We start from the raw sequence: 24823 nt of genomic DNA, 5'->3' as shown, positions 1-24823 counted from the left end.
TGAAAGGCCACTACTCGGACTGGAGGAGGGTTACGAGTGGTGTTCCGCAGGGGTCGGTGCTCGGACCGCTGCTATTCAATATTTTTATAAATGATATAGAAACAGGGACAAAGTGCGAAATAATAAAATTTGCAGAAGACACCAAACTATTTAGTGCTACTCGGACTAAAGAGGACTGCGAAGAATTACAAAGGGACCTGAACAAGCTAGGGGAGTGGGCGATGAGATGGCAGATGAAGTTCAATGTAGAGAAATGTAAAGTATCGCATGTGGGAAGCAGAAACCAGAGGTACAGCTATACGATGGGAGGGATGTTATTGAGTGAGAGTACACAAGAAAGGGACAATGAAGCCATCGGCACAGTGCGCAACGGCCCTAAGAGAGCAAATAGAATGCTAGGTATAATCAAGAAGGGTATTACAACCTGTTGTATCGGGCGATGGTGCGTCCGCATCTGGAGTACTGCGTCCAATATTGGTCACCATACCTTAAGAAGGATATGGCGATACTCGAGAGGGTTCAGAGGAGAGCGACACATTTGATAAAAGGTATGGAAAACCTTTCATACACTGAGAGACTGCAGAAACTGGGGCTCTTTTCCCTGGAGAAGAGGAGAATTAGAGGGGATATGATAGAGACTTACAAGATCATGAAGGGCATAGAGAAAGTGGAGGGACAGATTCTTCAAACTTTCAAAAACTACAAGAATGAGAGGGCATTCGGAAAAGCTGAAAGGGGACAGATTCAAAACCAATGCTAGGAAGTTTTTCTTCACCCAACAGGTGGTGGACACCTGGAATGAGCTTTCAGAGGGCGTGATAGGACAGAGTACAGAATTAGGGTTCAAGAAGGGATTGGACAATTTTCTGAAGGAAAAGGGGATAGAGGGGTATAGATAGAGGACTACTACACAGGTCCTGGACCTGTTGGGCCGCCGCACGAGCAGACTGCTGGGCACGATGGACCTCTGGTCTGACCCAGCAGAGGCACTTCTTATGTTAGCAAGTGCGGTACCCATCAAGCACTCAACTTCCTCATGCCTAAATATTCGAATAGGATGATAAAATGCCAGCAGCCTCTGCTATCTCATTTAGGGTCAAACGGCAATCTTCTATCACGATTCGGTGAACGTCATCAACTATTTTGTTGGTTGTTGCTATTTTTGGACATCTGGAACATTCATCAACAATGCTTGTCCAGCCACATTTAAACTCAGCAGCTCACGCTTTCACCATTGAAAATGAAGGAGTCCATCACCATATACTGCATCTAACTCAGATTTAATTTTAGTAGGCGATTTCCCTTCAAATAAAGGAATTTTATCACAATGTAATACTCAAATTTGTCAAAACTAGATGTCAGACTGAATTGAAAATCTAGCCATAGATGTTTGTCAAAAACATCTACTGGACAGCTTGTGATGTTAATCTTGCTCTTTGTTCAAGCCGGAAACTTTTCAACTAATTCTCTTATAACGAAAGATTAGGTTCTTACCTTTGCTAATCTTCTTTCTTGTAAATCCACACTTTATTCCGGGACCAATGGGTTATTTTTGTTTACCCACCGGGATCTGTAGGTAGCCTCAAAACTTCAGAGGCTTTATCCCCCTCCCCCCTCATATCTTATTACTGAGCATGTTCCTCATCTCACCAGTCAGAAGCAAAGCAGCCAGGAACATCTGTAGAGGATAAGAACATGAGAGAGAGGGCTATGGGGATACTCCCCGACAAGTATTTGTATTTATTTATTTATTTATACCCCGCCTTTCCCAAGGCAGGTCACAATAGAGTACATACACAAAAAAAATCACATACATTACAACAAATCGAACATGAATAAAACATGTAAAGCCTCCTAAAATTACAAAGAGACTACCAGCACCTCGAATCATAAAACTTTAGATCAAGTCCCATATTTCATCTTACAGAAGAGGCGTTTCTTCAACATTTTCGTAAAACTACTCAAACTTGTTGCTGTCATAAATATCCCGGAAGCTTATTCCACTCCCGCGGACCCACACACGAAAACATGCTAGCTCTAGACACAGCTAGCCGCAGCTGTTTCACTGTTGGAATATGTAGGTCATGGTGAGTCACTGAGCGCAACATGCGCTGTGGTTCATAGGGCAGAATGCTATCCATCAAATGCTTCGGTGCCTTACTGTGTATACAGAGATGCACCATGACCAATAATTTATAAAGGATTTGATGTTCTAATTTTAACCAATACAAATATATTTAGCATTCTGTCACATGACCACTCTTTCTTAATCGAAACAGAGTTTGAACAATCGTGTTCTGGGCTACCTGCAGCACACTCAGTGCTGATGCAGGTATACCCAGAAGCACCAAATTGCAGTAGTTTAGGCATGATAATGTCACACTGCAAGACAGTCCTAAACATAGAGGCTGACAAATATGGGTGCAAACTGCTCAACAGATAAAATTTTTAAAATACCTTTTTTACCACTGCACATACATGCCCCCTGAATGTCAGAAAGAATCTAGTAAAACCTCTAAATATTTTATCTCCATGGATATTGCAACAGTAATGTCTAATAAGTCGATTTTATCAGGAAGAGCATATCCCACTGAACGAACAAAACATATAACCTTCGTTTTCTGAACACTCAATTTCAGTCTATTACAATTCATTCAACTATTAATCTCTGTCATCACCCTCTGCAACCGCTTTAGTACCTTTCCAAAGTCCCCATCAATGGGGAACATAAACTTACTTTCTTCGGCACTAAACCCCAAGGTGGACCCTAGCATCTGGTAACTGTGATTCAGGTTATTTTTCCCAATGTGCATCATTTTGCATTTGTCCACATTAAATTTCATCTGCCATTTGGACACCCAGTTTTCCAATTTCCTACGGTCTGCCTGCAATTTTTCACAATCCGTATGCGTTTTAACAACTTTAAACAGTTTAGTGTCATCTGCAAATTTAATCACTTCACTCATCGTTCCAATTTCCAGATCATTTATAAATAAGTTAAAATAGCACCGGTCTCAGTACAGACCCCTGCAGCACTCCACTGTTTATTCTCCTCTATTGAGAAAAATGATCATTTAACCCAGTGGTTCCCAAACCTGTCCAGCCAGTCAGGTTTTCAAGATATCCCTAATGAATATGCATGAGAGAGATTTGCATATAATGGAAGTGACAGGTATGCAAATCAAGTTCTATTGTCTACTATTTAAAGTAACCCATGGTACTGCCCCCTGTTACCTAAACAACCGCCTATACCGCTACCACTCACCCAGATTAAGGAGAACTCAAAACCTATTCACCTTCCCCCCTCACAATGGCACACGACGTAATAAACTTCTAGCGACACAGGCAGCGAAAATTGACCCCACCATCACCAAACTGATGATCAAAACAACAGACATCAAAGTGTTTTGAAAAGAAATCAAAACATTTCTATTTAAAAAACACATCCCCACTAACTAATCTCCTCCCCCCTCGCACAAGCTCACCCTCTAACACATCAGTCAACTCCTAGAACCTTACCTTCCAAAAATATTCTGATTCCTAAATAAGCATCTACCTTCAGTATCCAACAAACTTCCTCCCTCATTGTTAGGTAATTTTTCTTCTGTAACCAGTATATACTGATATTATCCACTGTACCCTGTTTATTACTTGATTCTCTACTATGAAATTATTTCGGAAAAGATCCAGATATCTTATAATTTATAATCCTCTACCACACCATGTAAAGTTCATGAATCAATGTTATGTAATTCTCTCGGTAATGTCCAGATCTCTTCTAACTTGTAATCCGCCTAGAACCGCAAGGCACAGGCAGAATAGAAATCACTAATGTAATGTAATGTAATGTAAATCTCTCTCATGCATATTCATTAGGGATATCTTGAAAACCTAACTGGCTGGGGTTCCCCCAGGACAGGCTTGGGAACCACTGATTTAATCCTACCTTCTGTTTACTCTCCTCCATTGAGAAAAATGACCATTTAACCCTACCATCTGTTTTCGATCTGATAACCAATTCCTAATCCACAACTGAACTTTACCACCTATCCAATGACACTTTAATTTTCTCATGAGCCTCTCGTGAGGAGCTTTATCAAAAGCTTTCTAAAAATCTAGATACACTATATCAACCTGCACACCATTATCCACATGTTTATTCACACCTTCAAAGAAGCCAAGCAAATTGGTGAGGCAAGATCTCTCTTGGCTGAACCCATGCTGACTCTGTCTCATTAAAAACTGGACAGAAATACAGCATATTAGAATTTATAAAGGCTGATAATTGATGAATCAGCAAGTATAGGGCGGGTTCCCGGAATAAAGTGTAGATTTACACGAAAGAAGATTAGCAAAGGTAAGAACCTAATATTTCGTTCTTGTACAATCCCACTTTATTCTGGGACCAGTGGGATGTAACAGAGCAATCCCAAATATTCAGGGTGGGACTAATGAGCCCGCTATCAAGACAAAGGCATCAAAAAAAGCATTCTGCTTGGCCGCAACATCGATCCTGTAAAACTTGGAGAAGGTATGCAAGGAGGACCAAATAGTGGCCCTGCAAATCTCGTCCAGAGAAAAAGCCAATGACTCCGCCCAAGAGGACGAAACACCTCTGGTTGAATGCGCCCACACCTCAAGTGGGGACTACTTTCCAGCTGCCACGTAAACCGCGGCTATGGCTATTCGAATCCAACTAGAAACGGTGGCCTTCGAAGCTGACCTGCGCCTGCGGGTAGGGCCTGCCAGAATAAACAGGTGGTCATAGAGATTAAACTCATAGGAGACCCCCAGATACCACAACCAAAGCCTGTACATGTCCAAAACCACTAACCCCGGTCCTGCTCCCTCGAACCAGATGAAGCAAAAAAATAATAATAATAATAAAATTCTACAAAATTAAATACGAGCAGAAAAGATAAGCTCTTACAGCCTGGCATGTAGGAAGGAAGACTAGTGTGATGAGAAGCATGCTCAGTGATGAGGTATGAGAGGAGGGGATAGAAACAGAGTATGACGGCAGAAAAAGCCTCTGACGTTTTGAGGCTAACTACAGATCCTGGCGGGTAGACAGAAATAGCCCACTGGTCCCAGAATAAAGTAGGATTGTACAAGAACAGGCTCTCAGCAGCCCGACTTGAATAGATGGGCAGCTAACACCATCACACATCCTTAAACTCAAAACACCCAAAGGAATATTCTTGGTAGCAAAACATTTAGATTCCAGTGAGAATTACCCCAGTAGAGACGTCAAGGGCACAAAATCAATCCTTGAAACACTCCTGTCAGGAGAGGGTACCATCATAAAATTAATAGGGTAAGAAAATTTGTTCAACAGAAGCTGTCCTGTCAACAGAGAATCAACTTGGCACAAACATGAGAATTAAATTCCCATATGGTGTTACACAATCAAATTACATATTCTGATTTTTAGAAATTACCTTCCAGATGTATTGCCACGTCCATTACAGAACCACTTCTTGCTGGTGTTGCAGTAAACCACACAGGCTGGATCATGGATACCACAGTAACTAAAATTAAAAAATGAATACAGTTCTTACATGAAAACATGGATTTAACAATCATGTGCTAGTAAGAACAAAAATAATTTGTACAATGTAGATTAACAAATAAAGACCGCTTGGACCAGTAAAATGAACAAGCAGTATAACAAGATTAATACACCATAATGCATAAGAATAATGAATGGGTAACCCTAACTTTCTCCCAAGCCTTGGGGCTAATCCTTTTGCGGAATGGGCTTCCCAGGGGGTAGTTACACTTAACGACATGGTCAACCTCGATACGGATACGTTTCATCCCTTTTCTCATTTCAAAGAGCAGTGGGGGATCCCTAACACTTAATTTTTTACTTATTTGCTGGCGCGGCATTATTATATGACACTGCAGCGGCAGCATGGAGGACTCATGGCGATGTGGCCCTGTGAATGATTACTTATTCCAGGTCCCAGCTACTGGGAGCTCTGTTTCTTTATGGTATGGAGTGGTTTGCACCTTTGCTCCCATCAGGCACTTAGCTACCCTTAGGGAAACGTGGAATAGGGAGTAGAGAATGACACGGTGAAAAAATTGGTCCCCGTCACCGCCCCGTCCCCGTCTCACCATCCCCGTCACCGCCCCGTCCCCGTCTCACCATCCCCGTCACCGCCCCGTCCCCGTCTCACCATCCTCTTCACCGCCCCGTCACCGCCACTGCCACCCCATTCACCGCCCCGTCACCGCCACTGCAATCCCATTCACTTTTCTTTATTTACGTATAAAGGAAACATTCTTTAAAACTTTAAAACTTTAAAACTTAGTTAAATATTAGTTAATAACTATACAAAAACAAAACACGCAGAGAAAAAATTAATTAATATAAATTCTCAAAACTGACACATTTTGATCACTAAATTTAAAAGTTATTTTTCATACAGTTTTTCAATCACTAATGAAAATAATTTCTACATAATATGTTATAATATATTATACAATATGTATTGTATGAATGAGAAGTAATAGAAGGGTGGGGGGAGGGAGAGGGGATAAAAAAATATATTTAGAACATAATGTATTAGATATAAAAGTGTTATTGTATATTCATCAATTATATTTTAATATGTTGTACACTTTCTGTAAAATTTTGAAAATAAAAAATAATATATAAAAAAAAAGCATAGTGACCGCGGCTACGGCTGCAAGTCTCCCCTCCCCCCAGCGATCACGGCAGGAGGGCACCCAACCCCTCCTGTAGACCCCCCCAACGGCCCTCCCGACAATCGCAGCAGAAGGGTACCCAACCCCTCCTGCCGGTCCTCCCAATGGCCTCCCCTAAGATCGCCGGCAGGAGGGTACCCAACCCCTCCTGCTGGACCCCCCCCCCCCCCAACGAACCCTCCCACCCCGGAACCCCCTTAGTCTTACTTTCCAAGTTGGACCGGACGGCTCCTCACACGTATGGCCAGCAGGCTTGCCTCCGTCCAAATGAGGCGGGCCCGCCCCTACCCTGCCCAACCCACAGGATCCTAGGGCCTGATTGGTCTAGGCACCTAAAGCCACTCCCGCTATAGGAGGGGCCTTAGGTGCTTGGGCCAATCAGGCCCTAGGATCCTGTGGGTTAGGCAGGGGAGGGGAGGGGCGGGCCCGCCTCATTTGGACGGAGGCAGGCCTGCTGGCCAGACGAGCGAGGAGCTGTCCGGTCCAACTTGGAAAGTAAGACTAAGGGGGTTCCGGGGTGGGAGGGTTCGTTGGGGGGGGGGTCCAGCAGGAGGGGTTGGGTACCCTCCTGCCGGCGATCTTAGGGGAGGCCATTGGGAGGACCGGCAGGAGGGGTTGGGTACCCTTCTGCTGCGATTGGCAGGAAGGGTTGATCTGACAAATGAGGAGCACGGTGAAACACAGGTAAATAGCGGTTCTTAGAAGGGGGTACATTGGCCCGCGGGGACAAACCTTTTCACCGTTTCCGCGGTCGGTGAATGGCCTTGTCCCCGTCGCCGCAGCGACTGCTAGTTTTCTTCCCCGTTTTCCGCGGTGACCCGCGGCTTAAATGCGGTGACCGCGGGTAAACCGCCACCGTGTCATTCTCTAATAGGGACCTTCATGTACATTACACATCTGCAGCCTTTTTGTCTCTCTTTAGCACATTACATGAGTTTGTTAAATCTGCAGCTCTGCAGGAAATACAATTTAAGCTTCTTCATCTGGCCTACATCACTAGAGAGCGGGGTGCCAGAATGTGCTTGTGAGACGATTCGCAATGTAGTAAATGTAAGCAGGCCCCAGGCTCTCTTGTACACTCCATTGTGGAATGTCCCACTCTGACCCTCTGGAACTGCTCCTTCGCACAACTTTAACTAGTGCTCCAGTGGGAGTTAGAATAGGGTTAGAATACCTTGTTGTTGGGAAATCAGACCCTCTTGGAAGAGCAGGGTCTGACTTTGTCTGAGGCGTTTCATATATATGACCCTGTTAACTGTAAAGAAAACTATTCTGCAGTATTGGACACAGGCTGAGGCTATACCAGTGAAACAATGGCTACACCAGATGGGTGAAGTGGGGCGTTTTGAACTTTGTTATTATAAACATGCTTTGAATACTGAAGTTACGGCCTATACAGCTTTGTGGAAAGTGTTCTTCCATCCTCTTCTAGTCTCTCGATGTAGGGTGGGGAAGGGGGGGGAATGTCTGTTTGTATGGGTACTGGTTGATTGAGTGCTGGTTTGCGAGTGTGGCTTGCTATGGAAATGTTGGAGTAAAGCAAAAAAGTGGGGTCTGGGAGAACAGATCATATTATCTCTATGGACCAGTCCTTCTTTCTGCATACTAGATACTATGCTCCTATGCCATTGTTATAGTATTAATGTCTGGGTATTTATACTAGCTGGAAGGATTTTACAACCGTATTTGTAGATATTGTTTTTGTACCTCTACTGTTATTATTTAGTTGTTGTCTGCCATGTGCATCTTGTGTGCCTGAGTATTTTATGGTACTACTATTTCTGTTTTCTGTTGACTCCTTAATAAAGATGATGCACGATAGCTTTAAAATTTAAGTTTGGATGAATTATCACATAATAAACGATACATAACATTTTGATAAACAGCAAATTAGACTAACAGCAAGAGAAAATAAACAAGCTGAAGAATGCACGTATTAAGTATTACATAAATCATATTTGATGAAATCCCTCCCTGAGTAAAGTTGTTCTTTACATATGGCTAGACATGTGGGGGCTTTCTGGATGTTGAGTATGGGTCAAGAATTGCATGATTGCATGTTTGAAAATCAAGACAACATTGGTATGTTGAGGAACTGTAGATGTTTGGGAGCAGTAGCGAGTATGTCTTTTTTGCATGCAGGGATGGGAGTACGACTGCACATTTTTTGAGTGTAAATGTTGAGGCATGACTATGTTCTTGGGCCTGCTCTTTTTTTAAATTAATTTTTAATTATATATTTCAAACGAAATAAAGTAAAAAATATATAGTCCACATCAACGGGAAAAGGAACCAGAAATTAATTCACAATTATTAATAGATAATCAGAAATAAGGACCTAACTTTCTATCACCATCCATCCTATATTCTATATTAATTTATCCTTTAAATCCGCTAACCCACTTCAGAAACTTTTTTCAAGCAATAATCTCTCAATCTGAGAGGGATCAAAGTAAATCTATCTATTGGATTGTAATGTTATGACATTTGTAAGGAAATTGGAGGAAAAATTACCTCCCAAAGACAGAACTCTTTATCTTTCAACTTCAAGAATTCTTTGCAACATAGTTCCGTGGTCCTAGCCAAATCCAGAAAGATTCCAGAAGACTGGAAGGTGGCGAATGTTACGCCGATCTTCAAAAAAGGTTCAAGGGGAGATCCAGGAAACTACAGACCGATGAGTCTGACCTTGGTACCGGGAAAGATGATAAAGGACCGCATCATTGATCATCTTCACGGACACGAACTGATAAGGGCCAGCCAGCACGGTTTCAGCAAAGGCAGATCCTGTTTGACAAATTTGTTGCACTTCTTCGAGGGAGTAAACAGGCAGATAGACAAGGGTGACCCAGTCAACATTGTATATCTGGATTTTCAGAAGGCATTCGACAAGGTTCTGCATGAACGACTACTTCGGAAAATTGCGAGCCATGGAATCGAGGATTAAAAACTGGCTGGAGGATAGGAAACAGAGAGTGGGGTTAAATGGACAATACTCGGACTGGAAGAGCGTCACCAGTGGGGTGCCGCAGGGCTCGGTGCTTGGACCCGTGCTCTTCAGCATCTTTATAAACGATCTGGACATTGATACAATGAGTGAGATGATTAAATTTGCGGACGATACGAAGTTATTCAGAGTAGTGAAGACACAGGGGGATTGCTAAGATCTGCAACGTGACATAATCAAGCTCAAGAAATGGGAATCAACATAGCAAATGGATAAGTGTAAAGTGGTGCATGTCAGTAACAAAAATCTCATGCACGAATACAGGATGTCTGAGGAGGTACTTGGAGAGACCTCTCAGAAAAGAGACTTGGGAGTTCTGATTGACAAGTCGATGAAGCTGTCCACGCAATGCGTGGCGGCGGTGAAAAGGGCAAACATAATGCTAGGAATGATAAAGAATGGGATCACGAACAGATCTGAGAAGGTTATCATGCTGCTGTTCCAGGCCATGGTGTGCCCTCGCCTGGAGTACTGCGTCCAGCACTGGTCGTCGTACATGAAGAAGGACACAGTACTACTTGAAAGGGTACAGAGGAGAGCAACTAAAATGGTTAAGGGGCTAGAGGAGTTGCGGAACAGCGAGAGATTAGAGAAACTGGGCCTCTTCTCCCTAGAAAAGAGGAGACTGAGAGGGGGCATGATCAAAGCATTCAAAATATTGAAGGGAATAGACTTATTAGATAAAGACAGGTTGTTCACCCTATCCATGATAAGGAGAACGAGAGGGCACTCTCTAAAGTTGAAAGGGGATAGATTCCGTACAAATGTAAAGAAGTTCTTCTTCATCCAGACAGTGGTAGAAAACTGGAACGCTCTTTCAGTCTATTATAGGGGAAAACACTCTCCAGAGATTCAAGACAAAGTTGGACAAGTTCCTGCTAAACGCAGGTGAGGCTGGACTCATTTAGAGCACTGGTCTTTGACCAAAGGGCCACCGCGTGAGCAGATTGCTGGGCACGATGGACCATTGGTCTGGCCCAGCAGTGGCAATTCTTATGTTCTTATCCATAAATATGGGCTGACCACAAAACTGAGAATTCTTATTCTGAAAATATTTTAAGACATTTATTTTCTCTTCAATTGAGAAAGTTGCAAGGAGGTTTGCTCTAGTAGCAATTTACTCCTGAGAGGATTCAAGAAAATCAGTTAAATTCAAAGATTCATTAGCTCCCTCCTTTGCATTTCCCTAAACAGTCTCAGCTTTCGGTACGGAAACATACCTGCAATCAGAAATAATTACTTTTTCAACTTTATTCAAAAGCAATGCCTCCTTCAAATATCTGCCTAACAATATCTCAGGAGACAGCAGATAACAAATAGGAAAATTCAATAAATGTAATGTTTTTGCTCTCATTCTATTTTCAAGAAACTAATTGTCGATGTATAATCAGACTGTCTTTAACAAAAGCAGAAGAAACCTGGGGCTGTTCTTTTTAACATTTTTATAAGTGATATTGCTGAAGGGCTGTAGTGTAAGATTTGCCTCTTTGAGGATGATACCAAAATCTCAAATAGAGTACATAACTTGGAAGGGGTGAATAACATGAAGAAAGGACCTGGTGAAGCTTGAAGAATGGTCTGAAATTTGGCAGCTAAAATTTAATGCTAGGAAATGCAAGGTCATGCATTTGGGCTGCAAAAACCCAAGGGAACAGTACAGTTTAGGGGTGAGGAAAGGGAACAGTACAGTTTAGGGGTGAGGAACTTATGTGCACGACAGAAAACCAGAACTTGGGTGTGATTGTATGTGATGATCTTAAGGTGGCCAAACAGGTTGAAAAGGTGATAGCAAAACCTAGAAGGATGCTAGGGTGCATAGGGAGAGGTATGGCCAGTAGGAAAAAGGAGGTATGTATAAGACCCTGGTGAGACCTCATTTAGAATATTGTGTGCAATTCTAGAGATATAAAAAGGATGGAGTCGGTCCAGAGGAAGGCTACTAAAATGGTGTGTAGTCTTCTTCATAAGGTGTATGGGGATAGACTTAAAGATCTCAATATGTATACTTTGGAGGAAAGACGGGAGAGGAGAGATATGATAGAGACACTGAAATATCTACGTAGTGTAAATGTGTATGCATCGAGTCTCTTTCATTTGAAAGGAAGCTCTGAAATAAGAGGACTTAGAATGAAGTTAAGAGGTGATAGGATCATAAATAATCTAAGAAAATACATTTTACAGAAAGGATGGTAGATGCGTAGAACAGTCTCTCAGAAAAGGTGGTGGAGACAAAGGCTGTGTCTGAATTCAAGAAAGCGTGCAATAGGCATGTGAGATCTCTTCAAGAGAGGAAGAGATAATTGTTACTGTGGACGGGCAAATTTGACGGGCTATTTGGCTTTATCTACCACCATGTTTATATGTTATAGGGACCAAAAGGTCTTCAACCTCCTCCACTGTCGGACAAGGCAACTGAGTTTGGTGAGATAGTCATCTATTTAAACCTAAGGAACCTATTCTTCAGGAGTATACAACTTTTGGTAAAAAGCAGTAAAAGGCTGGGCTATTTGTGTCAGGGTTCTACAATCAGAGCCCCCTCATCCCTCACAATAGTGATATAATTCCTCAAACTTTTCTATGTCAATTTATTAGCCAACAACTGTCCTGCTCTGTTCCCATGCACAAAATGTTTTTGCTGCAGGTATTGCAACTTTTTAGTAAGCTCTTCTAACTGTAATGAGCATGTCCCGATGTGTTTTCTCTAAGTGGTTCATCATCCTCACTCTTCAAAGTGCACAGTCTGGACTGACAAGCACATGTGATAAAGGATGCCACCATAATAATAATAATTTTATTCTTATATACCGCCAAAGCCATAATAGTTCAAGGCGGTTTACAATAAGAAGAGCTGGACAATCAGCAATAACAGGCACAATGAAAAGTCATTGAATACATGTAAGCAGGATGCAGAGATAAGAGGAGCTGGAACAATCAGCGCACAATCAGCAAAAAGAGGCACACTGTAAAGTCGTCAAATACATGTAAGCAGAGTACTGAGAAGGCTTGAGAGTTCTTGGTTACAAACTTAGCTTTGACTCCCAGGCAGCTTTGACTCCCAAAGCCACCACCTCAAAAAGTATCCTGAGAACTACATCCAGTCTTACATGTCCTTGAGCACCACACTGCCTTCGCTCAGAAGGGAGATGCACTTAGTGACCTTGCAACCAAAGAATCCACCTTAGGCTGACAAAAAACCTGCTGATACTCTTGTGCCATAGGATACAGATGGGACATGGCTCTCATTACATTGAGAGCCCCCTCCAGAGAATCCCACCGGTCCTAGATCAAGATGTTAAATATCAGGATGCCAAGGAAACGCTGAGGACTCAGCTCTCACTCCACACATAAGGAAGGATTATGTAGAAGGAGCCGGCTTAGAGACTAAATCCAACTCATGCAGAGACTTCGAAATAAGAACCAGCAAGGCAGAAGACTTAAGTAAACTTAGAACCATGGGATCATTCCCTGGTTCTAAAGCCAAAGCATGATCCAAAGAGCCGGTATACATTCCTGAGTCCCCTGCCACGGGAGGAGCATCCTCAGAAAATAAGGGATGAGCAAAATGATCATCATCCATACCTCTTGGACACAGGTCTCCCAAGTCATGAATAGTGGCAGACTATGAAGACGTGCCTTGTAAGGATATGCCACAAGGAAACAAGTCCAAGGCACAGCAAAACTGTGCAGGAGAAGCATGGCTCTTGTTAAAGACTTTCCACAAAAATTTCAAAAAAAGTCTGAGAAGGCATCCGGACTAGGGAGTGCTGAGTGAGTCACCCTGTGATGACTCTACTTTGCAATTTTTTGGGCTGCGGGGCATCAGTGTCCTTACGAGTGGAACGGTCACCTTTTCCAGGCCCCAAAAACAGAGATGGCCAACCCAACGGACTAGCTGCCTTTTTTGGGGTAGAAGAGCCTAAGGACTCCATCCCAACCAATTCTGAGGCAAAAAACAGCATTTTGGGAGTGCAGGGAACTTTTGAAAAAAAAAAGATCACTAAAAATCTAAGACGGCCGCCGTCAAGATTTCACACCTAAAATCACTAAAAAACCATTTCCTAAACTCAAAAAAATGGTGGATTTTAAAGATGGGGGAACACAGGGAAACATTCAGAAACCTGCTTCAAAAACCTGTTTTTCAGAACACCCCCACCCCCGCGATTCTCCTCATAGGCTGTAACAGCCTTACTCACTGTGACTTGTGCTGGCAATGTGCTGCAGCCTGTCTTAGGCTCTTTACAGTAACTACAAATGAGAAGAATCCCTGCCTCATTCTAGAAATGCCTCCTCAATGCTGATCTTCAGGCTACCATTCAGATACGATGTCTGACCGAATCCCCAACCCCACAGACCAACGGACACGCTAACAGAAGGGGGAGGCAAAAAAAATGCAGCCAGCACTCTGCGAAACACTGCTGAGCCTCCTATGGATGCCTAACAACCTGCCTTTCAACCCAAGCAGTAGGTGAGGATGGCTCCGAGGTCCAAAAATACTTGTGCAGACTGGCTATCAAGTACCACCAGGAATCGGCCTGTCAGTTGCAGGTGGAGTCTGCTTCTTTTCTATGCAGGCAGAGCTGAAACCAAGGTGAAAACTCCAAGAACTGAAACCACAGAATAAAATAAGAAGAGAGAGCAGAACAGAAATACTCCTTCCAGCTCACATTCAGAAAGGAAAAACTGCAGGTGACAGTAAAGCTCCCAGTGAAGTAAGAGGATCACAGAAAAAATCTGAAGTGGATTCCTTCTGCATATGGCTCATGGCCATGGGGGAGATAACCCACTTGACCAGAATGACACACCTATTGCACTGGAATATTAGTTTGTCACAAACTCTGCATCTGTCCTGTTTTTATACTGTATATTTTATCTTGTTGGTGTAGATGGTGCTCTGTATTTCAGTGGTCAGTAACTACATGCTGTCTGGCTTTAAGAAAAAAAATTAAAAATTGAACGAAACATCAATGTCAAGTGAACAACCCTAGGCAAGTCTCTCTATGTTGGCATATCTTGGTTTACCCATTTTTAACTGGAAACTTTTAATAAAATTGTTAGTTTCATAAGAACGAACCATTACTCAACTAGGTTACTTGGTCTGGGTCTTGCAGTAGAATCATAACTCACTCCCAGCATATACTAGAGAGATTAAACAGTTTCTGAAGCAATATGCACTTTCAAGTCTAAATAATTACAGTTGGGGTTTTTTTAACTAATACCAAAAAGTGGTCATCCCTTCACCCCCTGCTTGAATAGATGGGAACTCATTGATTGTAATATGTATGATAAATTTGTGTACAGCTTAGAGTAGCATATAGTACAGGTTATAAACAAGTGTCGATATCACTTCACAAGTACACAATGGAAAAATTATGTTCTTACCTGTTAATTTTCTTTCCCTTAGACGCAGCAGATGAATCCAGAGACCAATGGGATAGCTCACATCTACCAGCAGGCGGAGATAGAGAAACTGATTAACAGGTGGTCCTATTGGCTGGCACTCCTCCTGTCTCATCAGTATAGCTCCTTGCCCAAGCACACGTAACCAGCAATAGGCATAGCATGTAAAAAACTTCTTTCCCATAACAAATCTCAAAATGCAATAATACAGAAAACAACCTGCCATAATAACAAACTGCGAAAGTTGCAAAAGAAAAAACCGAGAGACAATATCCAGAAAGGGTGGGGCTCTGGATTCATCTGCTGCGTCTAAGGGAAAGAAAATTAACAGGTAAGAACATAATTTTTCCTTCCCTAGCAACAGCAGCAGATGAATCCAGAGACCAATGGGATGTAGCAAAGCAATCCTCAATCTGGGTGGGAAGCAAATGCCGCCTCCGCAACAACTGAAGCACAAAACGCCCCTACCGCATGCGCCCCCACATCCAAGCAGAAATGGGGAGAGAAAGCACGCTCGGAAGACCAATTAGCCGCGAGACAAATCTCCTCCAAGGAAAAAACCTCTGGGCCGAGCCCAAGAAGTAGCCATAGCTCCAAAGGAATGGTCATGAAGTTCTTTCGCCAACCGCTTCCCTGCCAGCAAGCAAGCATAAAGAATGTCCTCCTGGACCCATTGAGCGAAGGAGGCTTCGGACGCCACCAAACGTTTGAGGCGTCCCTTGAAGAATGCATAAAGGAGATATAAACAACTAAAAGTCGTAAGAAACCGAGCTCACAGAGAACGCTACGTACATATCAAAAAATGCAGTGAATAAAAGCACTGCTCCCAATTTCCCCTCCCAGGAAGAAGGAAGGAAAAGCGAGCATGACATAAAAGAAAGGATGACACCCCCCTAGAAAGAAACAATGGTACCATCCGAACTGATACCCCATATTTCGGAAATCAGAAATAGGAATCCCCGTTGAACAAGGCCTGCAACATAGAAAACTGCAGAGCTGAAGCCATGGCCACAAGAAACCCCATGTTCAACGGCACAGCCCTTTAGAGTCCCAAAAGACAAGGATGAAATGAAGCCTTCGGTATACTGAGAAGAAGTACGTGAAGATTGTACTCCAAACCGGGCTTTCTAAGAGGCGCATGAATATACCGGACTCTGTTTAGGACCTGAACTACATGAAGCTGAGAAGTAAGCGAAGAGCAATATACCTAGCCCTTGTAACAAGCTAAGAATGGCACTAGAAGCTGAAGGGAATTGAACGCTAAGCCCTCGGCAATACACCTGTGCCAAAAAGGAACTCTGGAGTGGTTCAAACGTTAAGAAGCACCCAAGAAAGGAAAAACCTCCAAAAGGAAGCAGAAGCCACAGGAGAAGACGTCCGTAGCACCTGGATAAGAGAAGAAACAACCTGCTTCGCATAATCCTTACACGTCAGCCAAGATTTTTCAAAAAACTAGGTCGTAATACTAAAGTAGTACAAATATCCATGTTGAACGGACCCTAGGTGAGCAAAGCCAGAGATACCAGGAAACCTCTTAATCCGGCTGTTGAAAGACTCATCAAATCCGCAAAGTAAGGATGGCGCCGCCAATCCAGAGATTCTACAAATACTGTGCCCGGAAAGCGAGCTCGAGGTGGCAAATCCAAGCCATCATCAGCCAGCGGAAAACACTGAAAAAGAGAAGGCAGAAGCGAGAAAGGAGCCATGCAGCTACCCCCTCTAACTCCCACTCCCTGGGCCCGCCGAAGAAGCTAGGAAGCTTAGAATTGAGAGACGAGGCCATGAGGTCTAGGTCAAGCAGATCTCACTTCCATAAAAAGAGCTAGAACGCTTGAGCCACAAATCTCAATATCCAGGATGCAGAAGATTACACTATTACTAACATGCACACTTTCCAGCGCGTACACAGCGCTGTACACTGTAACATACAAGAAATGGGCCATGCTCAGATTCCGCGGAGAGAAAGTTTATCCAAACTCTTATCCTGATCCATAAAAGGATCTACCAACAGAAGACGAAGATGAGAGTCCACCCATTGAAGCAGAACAACTTCACCTGCCAATGAGTACAACACTTACTGCCCAAGCAGTAGAGAAATACCCTCATCCTAATACTGACCAAAAGGACCCTCAGCGGCAATCCGGAAGAATGATCTGAAGCTCCAGAAAGGTAGCCTGACCCTGCTCAAGAGCAGAAGAATGAACAAGTACTGAGTCGCCTCTGAAGACCAGACTCCAGGAGCTGAGGATGGAAGCCACGGAGCCCCCCAACCCGACAGCCCGGGATGGTCGGTGGTCATGAGATAGTCCAGCAAAGACCGAGGCATGCCTTGAAAAGAGAAATCGCACGGAGCCACCAAATCATACAGAGTGATGCAGGAGGAGCATACCAAATAATTGGTGCCCTGAGATACCGGGAACCACCGGAACAAAAGCGGCTGCTGTAGCGTAAGAAGGGGAAAGCAAGCCGAAGTCCCCAGTGGAGTCAGCAATATGGATCCCAGAAACTGTACAGAATCCCATACTCTTGGTCATGGTAAGCGAAGAAGAATACCAATCTGAGACCGAGACCCCACGCCCAAGTCTCCGGAAAGAAACACATGTCTCTCCTATATGAATAAAAACATCACCCCGATATACCTATAAATAGTACAGGAGAAAAGAGTGCTGTGCAAATTCAAAGATGCACGTGTAAAGAACTGAGGAAAAGATATCACCCTTTTCGTGTCAGTCAAATGGCCCGACTGGAAGTCGTCCGAATCAAGCAGGCAGTCAAGAAGAAATTAGATGAATCGCCTGGTAGCGCCAAAACGGTACCACAGCCCACATCACCTAAAACGTTCGTGAAGCCTTGGGTAGGCAAAATGGCATGTGCCAAAACCGAAAGCGCCGCTCCAAGAGAGGCAGGCAAACCAAGTGCCGATTCGGAGTCCATAGAGAAAATGTAAATATACTCCCAGGTTGTCTGCAGAAATGTGTAACCCCGAGAAACTAATTCAGCAGAATGGGATCCAGCCTGCCCAATGCCCCCTATCTCGGGCACCATGCAGTAAGTGGAACAACGTCCCTTAGTTCCCGAAGAACTACAAGAACCGTCCTGAGGACCAGTAACACTGAAAAGGGAAACACAAAACATAGAGACTCCAAGAACGAACTGGAAAACCTGAGGAGAATGCAAAGATGCAAGCATCCTGAAAAATCTTCACAGCCCTCTGACCTGACATTATAGTGTCTTCTCCCTCATGAGAAAGCCTGAAGAGTCATTGGAAGAAGTCAAGATCCCCTCAGAATGAAGTGCAGAAGGTCAGGGAATGGCAGAATAAGACTGTAGGATCTGCAAGAAGATTCTCCTAGGAAAAATCAAGGTTCAAAGTAAAGAGGAATATACTGGAACCATGAAAACAGTACTAACCCCATGCAACATGAGCGAAATACGTATGTCCTTTAAAGTGAATACGTACTAGACTCAATCAAGATGCTGCATCTACCGCCCCGTGGAAAACAACAGCATCCTTACAGGTATCAGACAAAGCTCACATCATTAATGAGAGCTTCAGGGATGAGGCTAACAGCCACATAGTGCGTGATCCTCCATGGGTTTGATAGAATAGGTAACTGGCTCCTGGTTAAAAGGAGCTGTACAGCCCTTTCTGTCTGGTTGGGGGGCCCGTCTAGCATGTGCCATGAGAAAATGGTGACAGGAGAAACCTGCTTGATAAGCATGGAAATCTGAAGTCCAGGCCCCCTCAAAAATAGAGAAAGAGAGTCCTGGCCGCAGGAATATGCGCAGTGTCATTATGCCCATAGAGACAGCCCGAACTTGGAAACTGCTTGTACTACCTTCAGGCATAAATATCCTGTGCCACTACTAGACACATGCAGCTCAGCACAGAGGCCCAAACAAGGACAGTTACCAATAGACAAAGGCTCAATCTGCAGGGACCCCAAGAGAGACAATGAGATACCTGTGTGAAATACAGGGCACTATCTTACTGCTGATCTCACTGTGCCGTGAGTTGCCTTATGTCGCCCCAGTCTGGAGACAAACCGAGACTGGGTGACCTAGCACAGGTCAGAGTCTCTCTGGTAAACCCCTTGAGTGCTAACCCCAGAGTCCGATTAAACAAGCAGCTTCCTTCAAGGGAGTACAGCAGGAACACAGACATAGACATATAAAGCTGCCCAAGCTTGTCCCAAAGCTGGTGAAACACATACAACTTGTCTGAACCGGAAAGGAGAGAAGCCCCGGCATACCCTGACCAAAGTCAGCTGGAAACAAACTACCGGAACGCTGCAGCTCTCCCGCCATCGCCGGAGACCCATTCGCACGCCTGATTCTCACTGACACGTGGCCGCTGCAACAACGCTCCTAGAAACATAGTCGGATTCAAGCCCCGCAAAATTTACCCTGCCGCGGCTTGCATAGAAAGAAATCAGACTCGGGGAATAACCAGAAGAACGGCCCACAGCGCCGGAAAAAACATATCCCATGTCATGCGCGCTGCTATAAACCTGCACAATCAGCTGCACATGGCCGTGACAAACACTGATGAAAGAGAGCCTCAGAATAAACAGGACTACTGCTGCACTGAAACCCAACAATGAGAACAAGTACGAGCATGAAATCGCATCGCTACTGCTGCGCTGTAACCAAAAAGGAAACAAAGCGCGTGCATGCAAAGGGCGGGAAATCCTGGCTCCCTCCATGGATTTCTAGTCATAAAACTTAGCCTCAATAAAATATCCATACCTTAAATGTATGATGACCGAACCCACAGTACTAAGACTCCCAAACAGAACCTGAAGTTCAAACAACTGTAAAAGCCAGACATACTCACAACTTGTTGTTAGGGCCGGTTGAAGCCAGTTTGCAGCAAAAGCATGGCAGAATGTAACAACTGTGGTCTCATTTTTTTTTTTTTTTTTTACAGAGAAGGGAAAGAAGAAAAAATTTGAGACCCAGTCAGACCCTCTAGCAATGGAGGGAGGGTGAGGCAGGGACAAGGGGGGGCCCAAGTGTAACCTCTAAAGCCGGCACCGTTCAGCCGGACATCCCTGTCTCACTGAAGAGAAAAATCTCAACAGGAGAAATAGCACTGCCAGCTCACTGAAGAGAAATCTCAACAGGAGAAACAGAATGGCAGTCTCACTGAAGAGAAACCTCAACAGGAGAAAATAAAGTTCCAGCCACAGCCAGAATTCAGGAGCTAGTTGAATAGCGACCTTTTCCTGCTGGGAGATAGAGATTACTGATGAGACAGGAGGAGTGCCAGCCAATAGGACCACCTGTTAATCAGTTTCTCTATCTCCACCTGCTGGTAGATGTGAGCTATCCTATTGGTCTCTGGATTCATCTGCTGCTGTTGCTAGGGAAGTAGTAATGTAATAAGGTGTCAACAGATGCTAGAAATTATTTTGCATTCATTTCCTACCTGCAAGCATGTAAAGGAAGGTCCTTGGTATAGTAAGTATCTTCTTCATCTTCTTCAAAGTTAAGCTCTGCCAGCAACTGGCTAGCTTTGGCCACATCATCCACTGCTCCATTCTGCAGGACACCTTCTGGTCCGTTAACCTAATATACAATAAGAAAATCTTGAAGTTTTTTGTTTGGTTTTCTTCTTTAGTTTGTTTACAAATATTTATGATTGCTCAGGATACTATTAATAATTGCCTCTTAAAACAGAGTTTCAATGGAGTTTCAAGGGACAATAAAATTTCACTGCTTATAGAAACCCAAGTGCTGGCATCTAGGATCACATATCTAAGAGTAATAAGTTAATTTTAATTTAATAGATCCCATATTCAATCTAACCTGATCAGTTTCACCCAAATCAGATTTTGCCACCCTCGAAGACGGAACTAACAGTCCAGATTTTCAAGATATTGCTAATGAATATGAATGAAAGATTTGCTTACAGTGGAGGCAGCGAACATACAAATTCATTAGGGATGATATGAAACTCTGGCCTGTTCACAGCCCTCAAGACTGAATACTGACAAGCTATACTATTCCTCCACTGCAAGTAAGTGAAACCCCTTCATTTCATGAATAAAGCTCTCCTTCTAAACATCAGGTAGAAATTTGAATTCATACTTTGATGGCATATCATTAATGTTTCAGGCCCAAAATTATCATTTTCCCCCTTTTTCTCATCCTCTTCCCTCTCCACTCCTCTCTCTTCTCTTTGTAAGTCACCTTGAGCCTGCCTCGGTATGTACAACACAGAAATAGAAGATTAGATTAGTATCAATGCTGGGGCACATGTTCTGTTTAGGAACTTCTGAGAGAAAACTGTAAGATTAATACTTTCTTTACAGCCCCAGCTATTGCCTTAATTCTGACTAGGCTAAGATAAGTTGCATTGGTAGTTTAATTTTGCTACTGGCTACTAAGCAATTCATATGACTTGGAAGATTTTCTATTTGTAATAACTCAACTGCCATTAGTCTTGCATCAATATAACATATACAGTCATGTGAAAAAATTAGACCACCCCATGAAATATTCAGTTCTTTCTTAAGAAATGTTCACATATCGATATCAAATCTTTTTTATTATTTATCTCTGAAAAAGAAAGTGATGTAATTGCAGGTAAACAACAAAAGTTTTCCTTGATTTACTCATGAAACAAAAGATATCCACAAAAATATATATTCTGAGGAATAAATTAGGACACCCCCACATATCCTCCCACTTAAAGTGGCTCAAATCACACACAGGTGTATTACATCAGGTGCACATGATTAGATCATTACTCAGCATTTTGAAGGAGTTTTGCCCTACTTAAACCTCAAACATTTAGTTTGGTGTGCTCATCATGACTGCTGCAGTGAGAGTGAACACAATGGTGAGATCAAAACAGCTGTTTGAGGCCTTCAGAAAGAAGACTGTAGCAGCTTATAAGTCTGATAAGGGATTTAAAAAGAACTCAAAAGAATTTGACATTAGCTATTCCACGGTCCGGAAAATAGTGTAAAAGTGGAGGACTTTCCAAACAACTGCCAACATGCCCAGATCTGGCCTTACAAGCAAGCTGACCCCTAGAGCAGATCACAAGATACTAAAAGAAGTCTCCAAAACCCCTAAAATGTCATCATGGGACCTACAGCAGGCTCTTGCTACTGTTGATGTGAATGCGCATACCTCTACAATCAGAAAGAGACTGCACAAATTTAACTTGCATGAGAGGTGTGCAAGGAGGAAACCTTTGCTCTCTACGAGAAACATCAAAGCCAGACTGAAGTTTGCCAGAGAGAACGCAGACAAACACCAGGACTTCTGGAATAGTGTTCTATTGACATATGAGTCTAAAATTGAATTATTTGGACACCAGAAAAGAGGACATGTTTGGCACACCAAATACATCATTCCAGGAAAAGAACCTCAAACTAACTGTGAAGCATGGAGGTGGAAGTGTCATGGTTTGGGGATGCTTTGCTGCAGCAGGACCTGGCCAGCTCACCATCATAGAATACACCATGAATTCTACCGTGTATCAGAGGGTGCTTGAGGAACATGTGAGACCATCTGTAAGAAAATTAAAGCTGAAGTGGAACTGGACCCTGCAACACGACAATGACCCAAAACATACCACTAAATCTACCATGAATGAAAACTAAGAAATGGAGAGTCCTGAAGTGGCCGAGTCTAAGCCCTGATCTTAATCCCACTGAGATGCTGTGGGGTGATTTGAAACGGACTGCACATGCAAGAAACCCTTCAAACATCGCATAGCTGAAAAACCTTCCGCACTGAGGAGTGAGCCAAACTTTCCTCAGACCGATGTCAGAGACTGGTAGATGGCTACAAAAAGAATTTCACTGCAGTTATTTCAGCCAAAGGGGGTAACACTGGCTATTAGGGTGTCCTAATTTATTCCTCAGTTAGAACACACATTTTTGTGGATATCTTTTGTTTCATGAGTAAATCAAGAAACCTTTGCTGGTTACCTGCAATTACATCACTTTCTTTTCCAGAGATAAATTAAAAAAAAAAAAAAAAAAAGATTTTACATCAAAAAGAACATTTCTTAAGAAAGAACTGAATATTTAATGGAGTGTCCTAATTTTTTCACATGATTGTACTTAACTTGAACTGCGGTAAAACAAAATCTTTAAGACTAATTCTAATATCACCATTGCAACTAATATAGTTTATCTGCAGCCCTAAAAATGTTCATGCTCTTTTTTATATAGCACTTTTCTATCTTTAGATTTGATAAGGACTGCTGTTCTGACTCAAAAGAATAAGTCAGTGTAAAAAGCATCTAGACCAGGGGTGTCCAACCTTTTGGCTTCCCTGGGCCGCATTGGCTGAAAAAAATGTTTCTGGGGCCGCCCAAACGCTGCAGCAAGACAGAGGAGGGAGCCGGGAAGACAGTAAACACCCAGGGGCATCAGAGGAAAACACTGCATTGCCCTCGACCGGAGCCGCACAAAATACTTCACTGGGCCGCATGCGACCCTCAGGCCGCAGGTTGGACACCCCTGATAGACAGTACATGTATATCAAGAGTACAACGTATTAATTCAGCATTTGAAAATAAACTTTAAGAAATTTTTACTTATAATATTTTATAATTATTAACATCCATCTAATCACTGACTACATAAAAAGTTATCTTCCCAATATACAGTACGTCAGACTGTAATTCAGCACACTTGCCTTAGAAACCAAATCTACAAATTTTTTTTTTTAAAAAGCAGCTCAGGGAATCCCCATCTCCAATCAATCTACTGTAGCACTTGAAATCTGCACTCTATATTTTGTTTTATTGTATGCATTTCCCAAAGTAAGGGGAGGGAGGGGGGTTATAATTGAGTAATAGTTGACATACTTATTACTTATTAAGTATTATATGCTGTTTAAAAATTATAGTAAGAGTATATAATGAAATGTTATATTTACAGTAAGGTATGAAAGAATGTCAAGTGTATACTTAATGAATTTGTATGAATTTAGATTGTACACTTGTTATATGAAAAATGAATAAAAAACATAAAACAGGAAATCTGCACTCTAGTCTATTTCATAGTTAGTTTTAACTTTTACTGTATATTTACTATTATAGCGGCAGTATCATGTGTGTTTCAATACACTGTTGCTTGCTGGAAAATAGCATTTTATAAATGCCTTCAGCACTCAGATGCATACAGGAATACAACGAGAGATTCAATATTTCATTCTTTTACCATAAATCCCTTAAAAGCAACAAGGGCCAACTTCTAGTCTGCTACAAAGAGTAAGGTCTTTAAAGGTTTACAACCACAGAGTTTCTTTGCAAAGGTTAAGTTTACATGAACAAAAACTGTCTTGGACTTAGATGCTTCTTCTCTTTTACTGTTGTCTAATGACTGCTCAAGGGCACATCAGCTGAAGTCATCAATGTAATGGGGAAAAAATAAAAAGGGAAACTGCCTATTTTTTTTTTTTCACAACAACAAAGGAAAAATCATCAGCAGATGAATCCAGAGACAAGTGGAATGCAGCAAAGCAGTAATCAGTAGGACAGAGAACAGAATGCAGAAAGAAGGAATACCAAGACTCGCAACCCGCCATCCCAAAAGGCTTGAAGCTTGGACCAAAGTAGAACCAAAAATCATACCAAGACTACCCAACTGAAGGAAGTCTATCCCAGACAGAACCAGCTCTCCCACCAAAATCAAGGCCAGAAGCTGCGCACCAAGCCTCAAAAAGAACAAA

The 24823-nt window shown here is 42.7% G+C and overlaps 1 protein-coding gene across 1 annotated transcript in view; it reads right to left on the bottom strand.

The window, feature by feature from the left end:
* The window catches only part of UPF1 (UPF1 RNA helicase and ATPase), a 357405-nt gene that overhangs the window by 313603 nt on the left and 18979 nt on the right, over positions 1-24823 (bottom strand). Inside the window, exons 2-3 of the mRNA XM_033955970.1 lie at positions 20553-20692; positions 5442-5531 (exon numbers count right to left, since the gene is read on the bottom strand). Of these exons, the coding sequence (XP_033811861.1) occupies positions 5442-5531; positions 20553-20692 (230 nt within the window). The remainder of the gene's footprint in view (positions 1-5441; positions 5532-20552; positions 20693-24823) is intronic.

The sequence above is a fragment of the Geotrypetes seraphini genome, chromosome 8, assembly GCF_902459505.1.
Source record: "Geotrypetes seraphini chromosome 8, aGeoSer1.1, whole genome shotgun sequence".
Classification (NCBI taxonomy): domain Eukaryota; kingdom Metazoa; phylum Chordata; class Amphibia; order Gymnophiona; family Dermophiidae; genus Geotrypetes; species Geotrypetes seraphini.
Note: the sequence above shows the minus strand (reverse complement) of the source record. Positions and strands in the feature narration are given on the sequence as shown.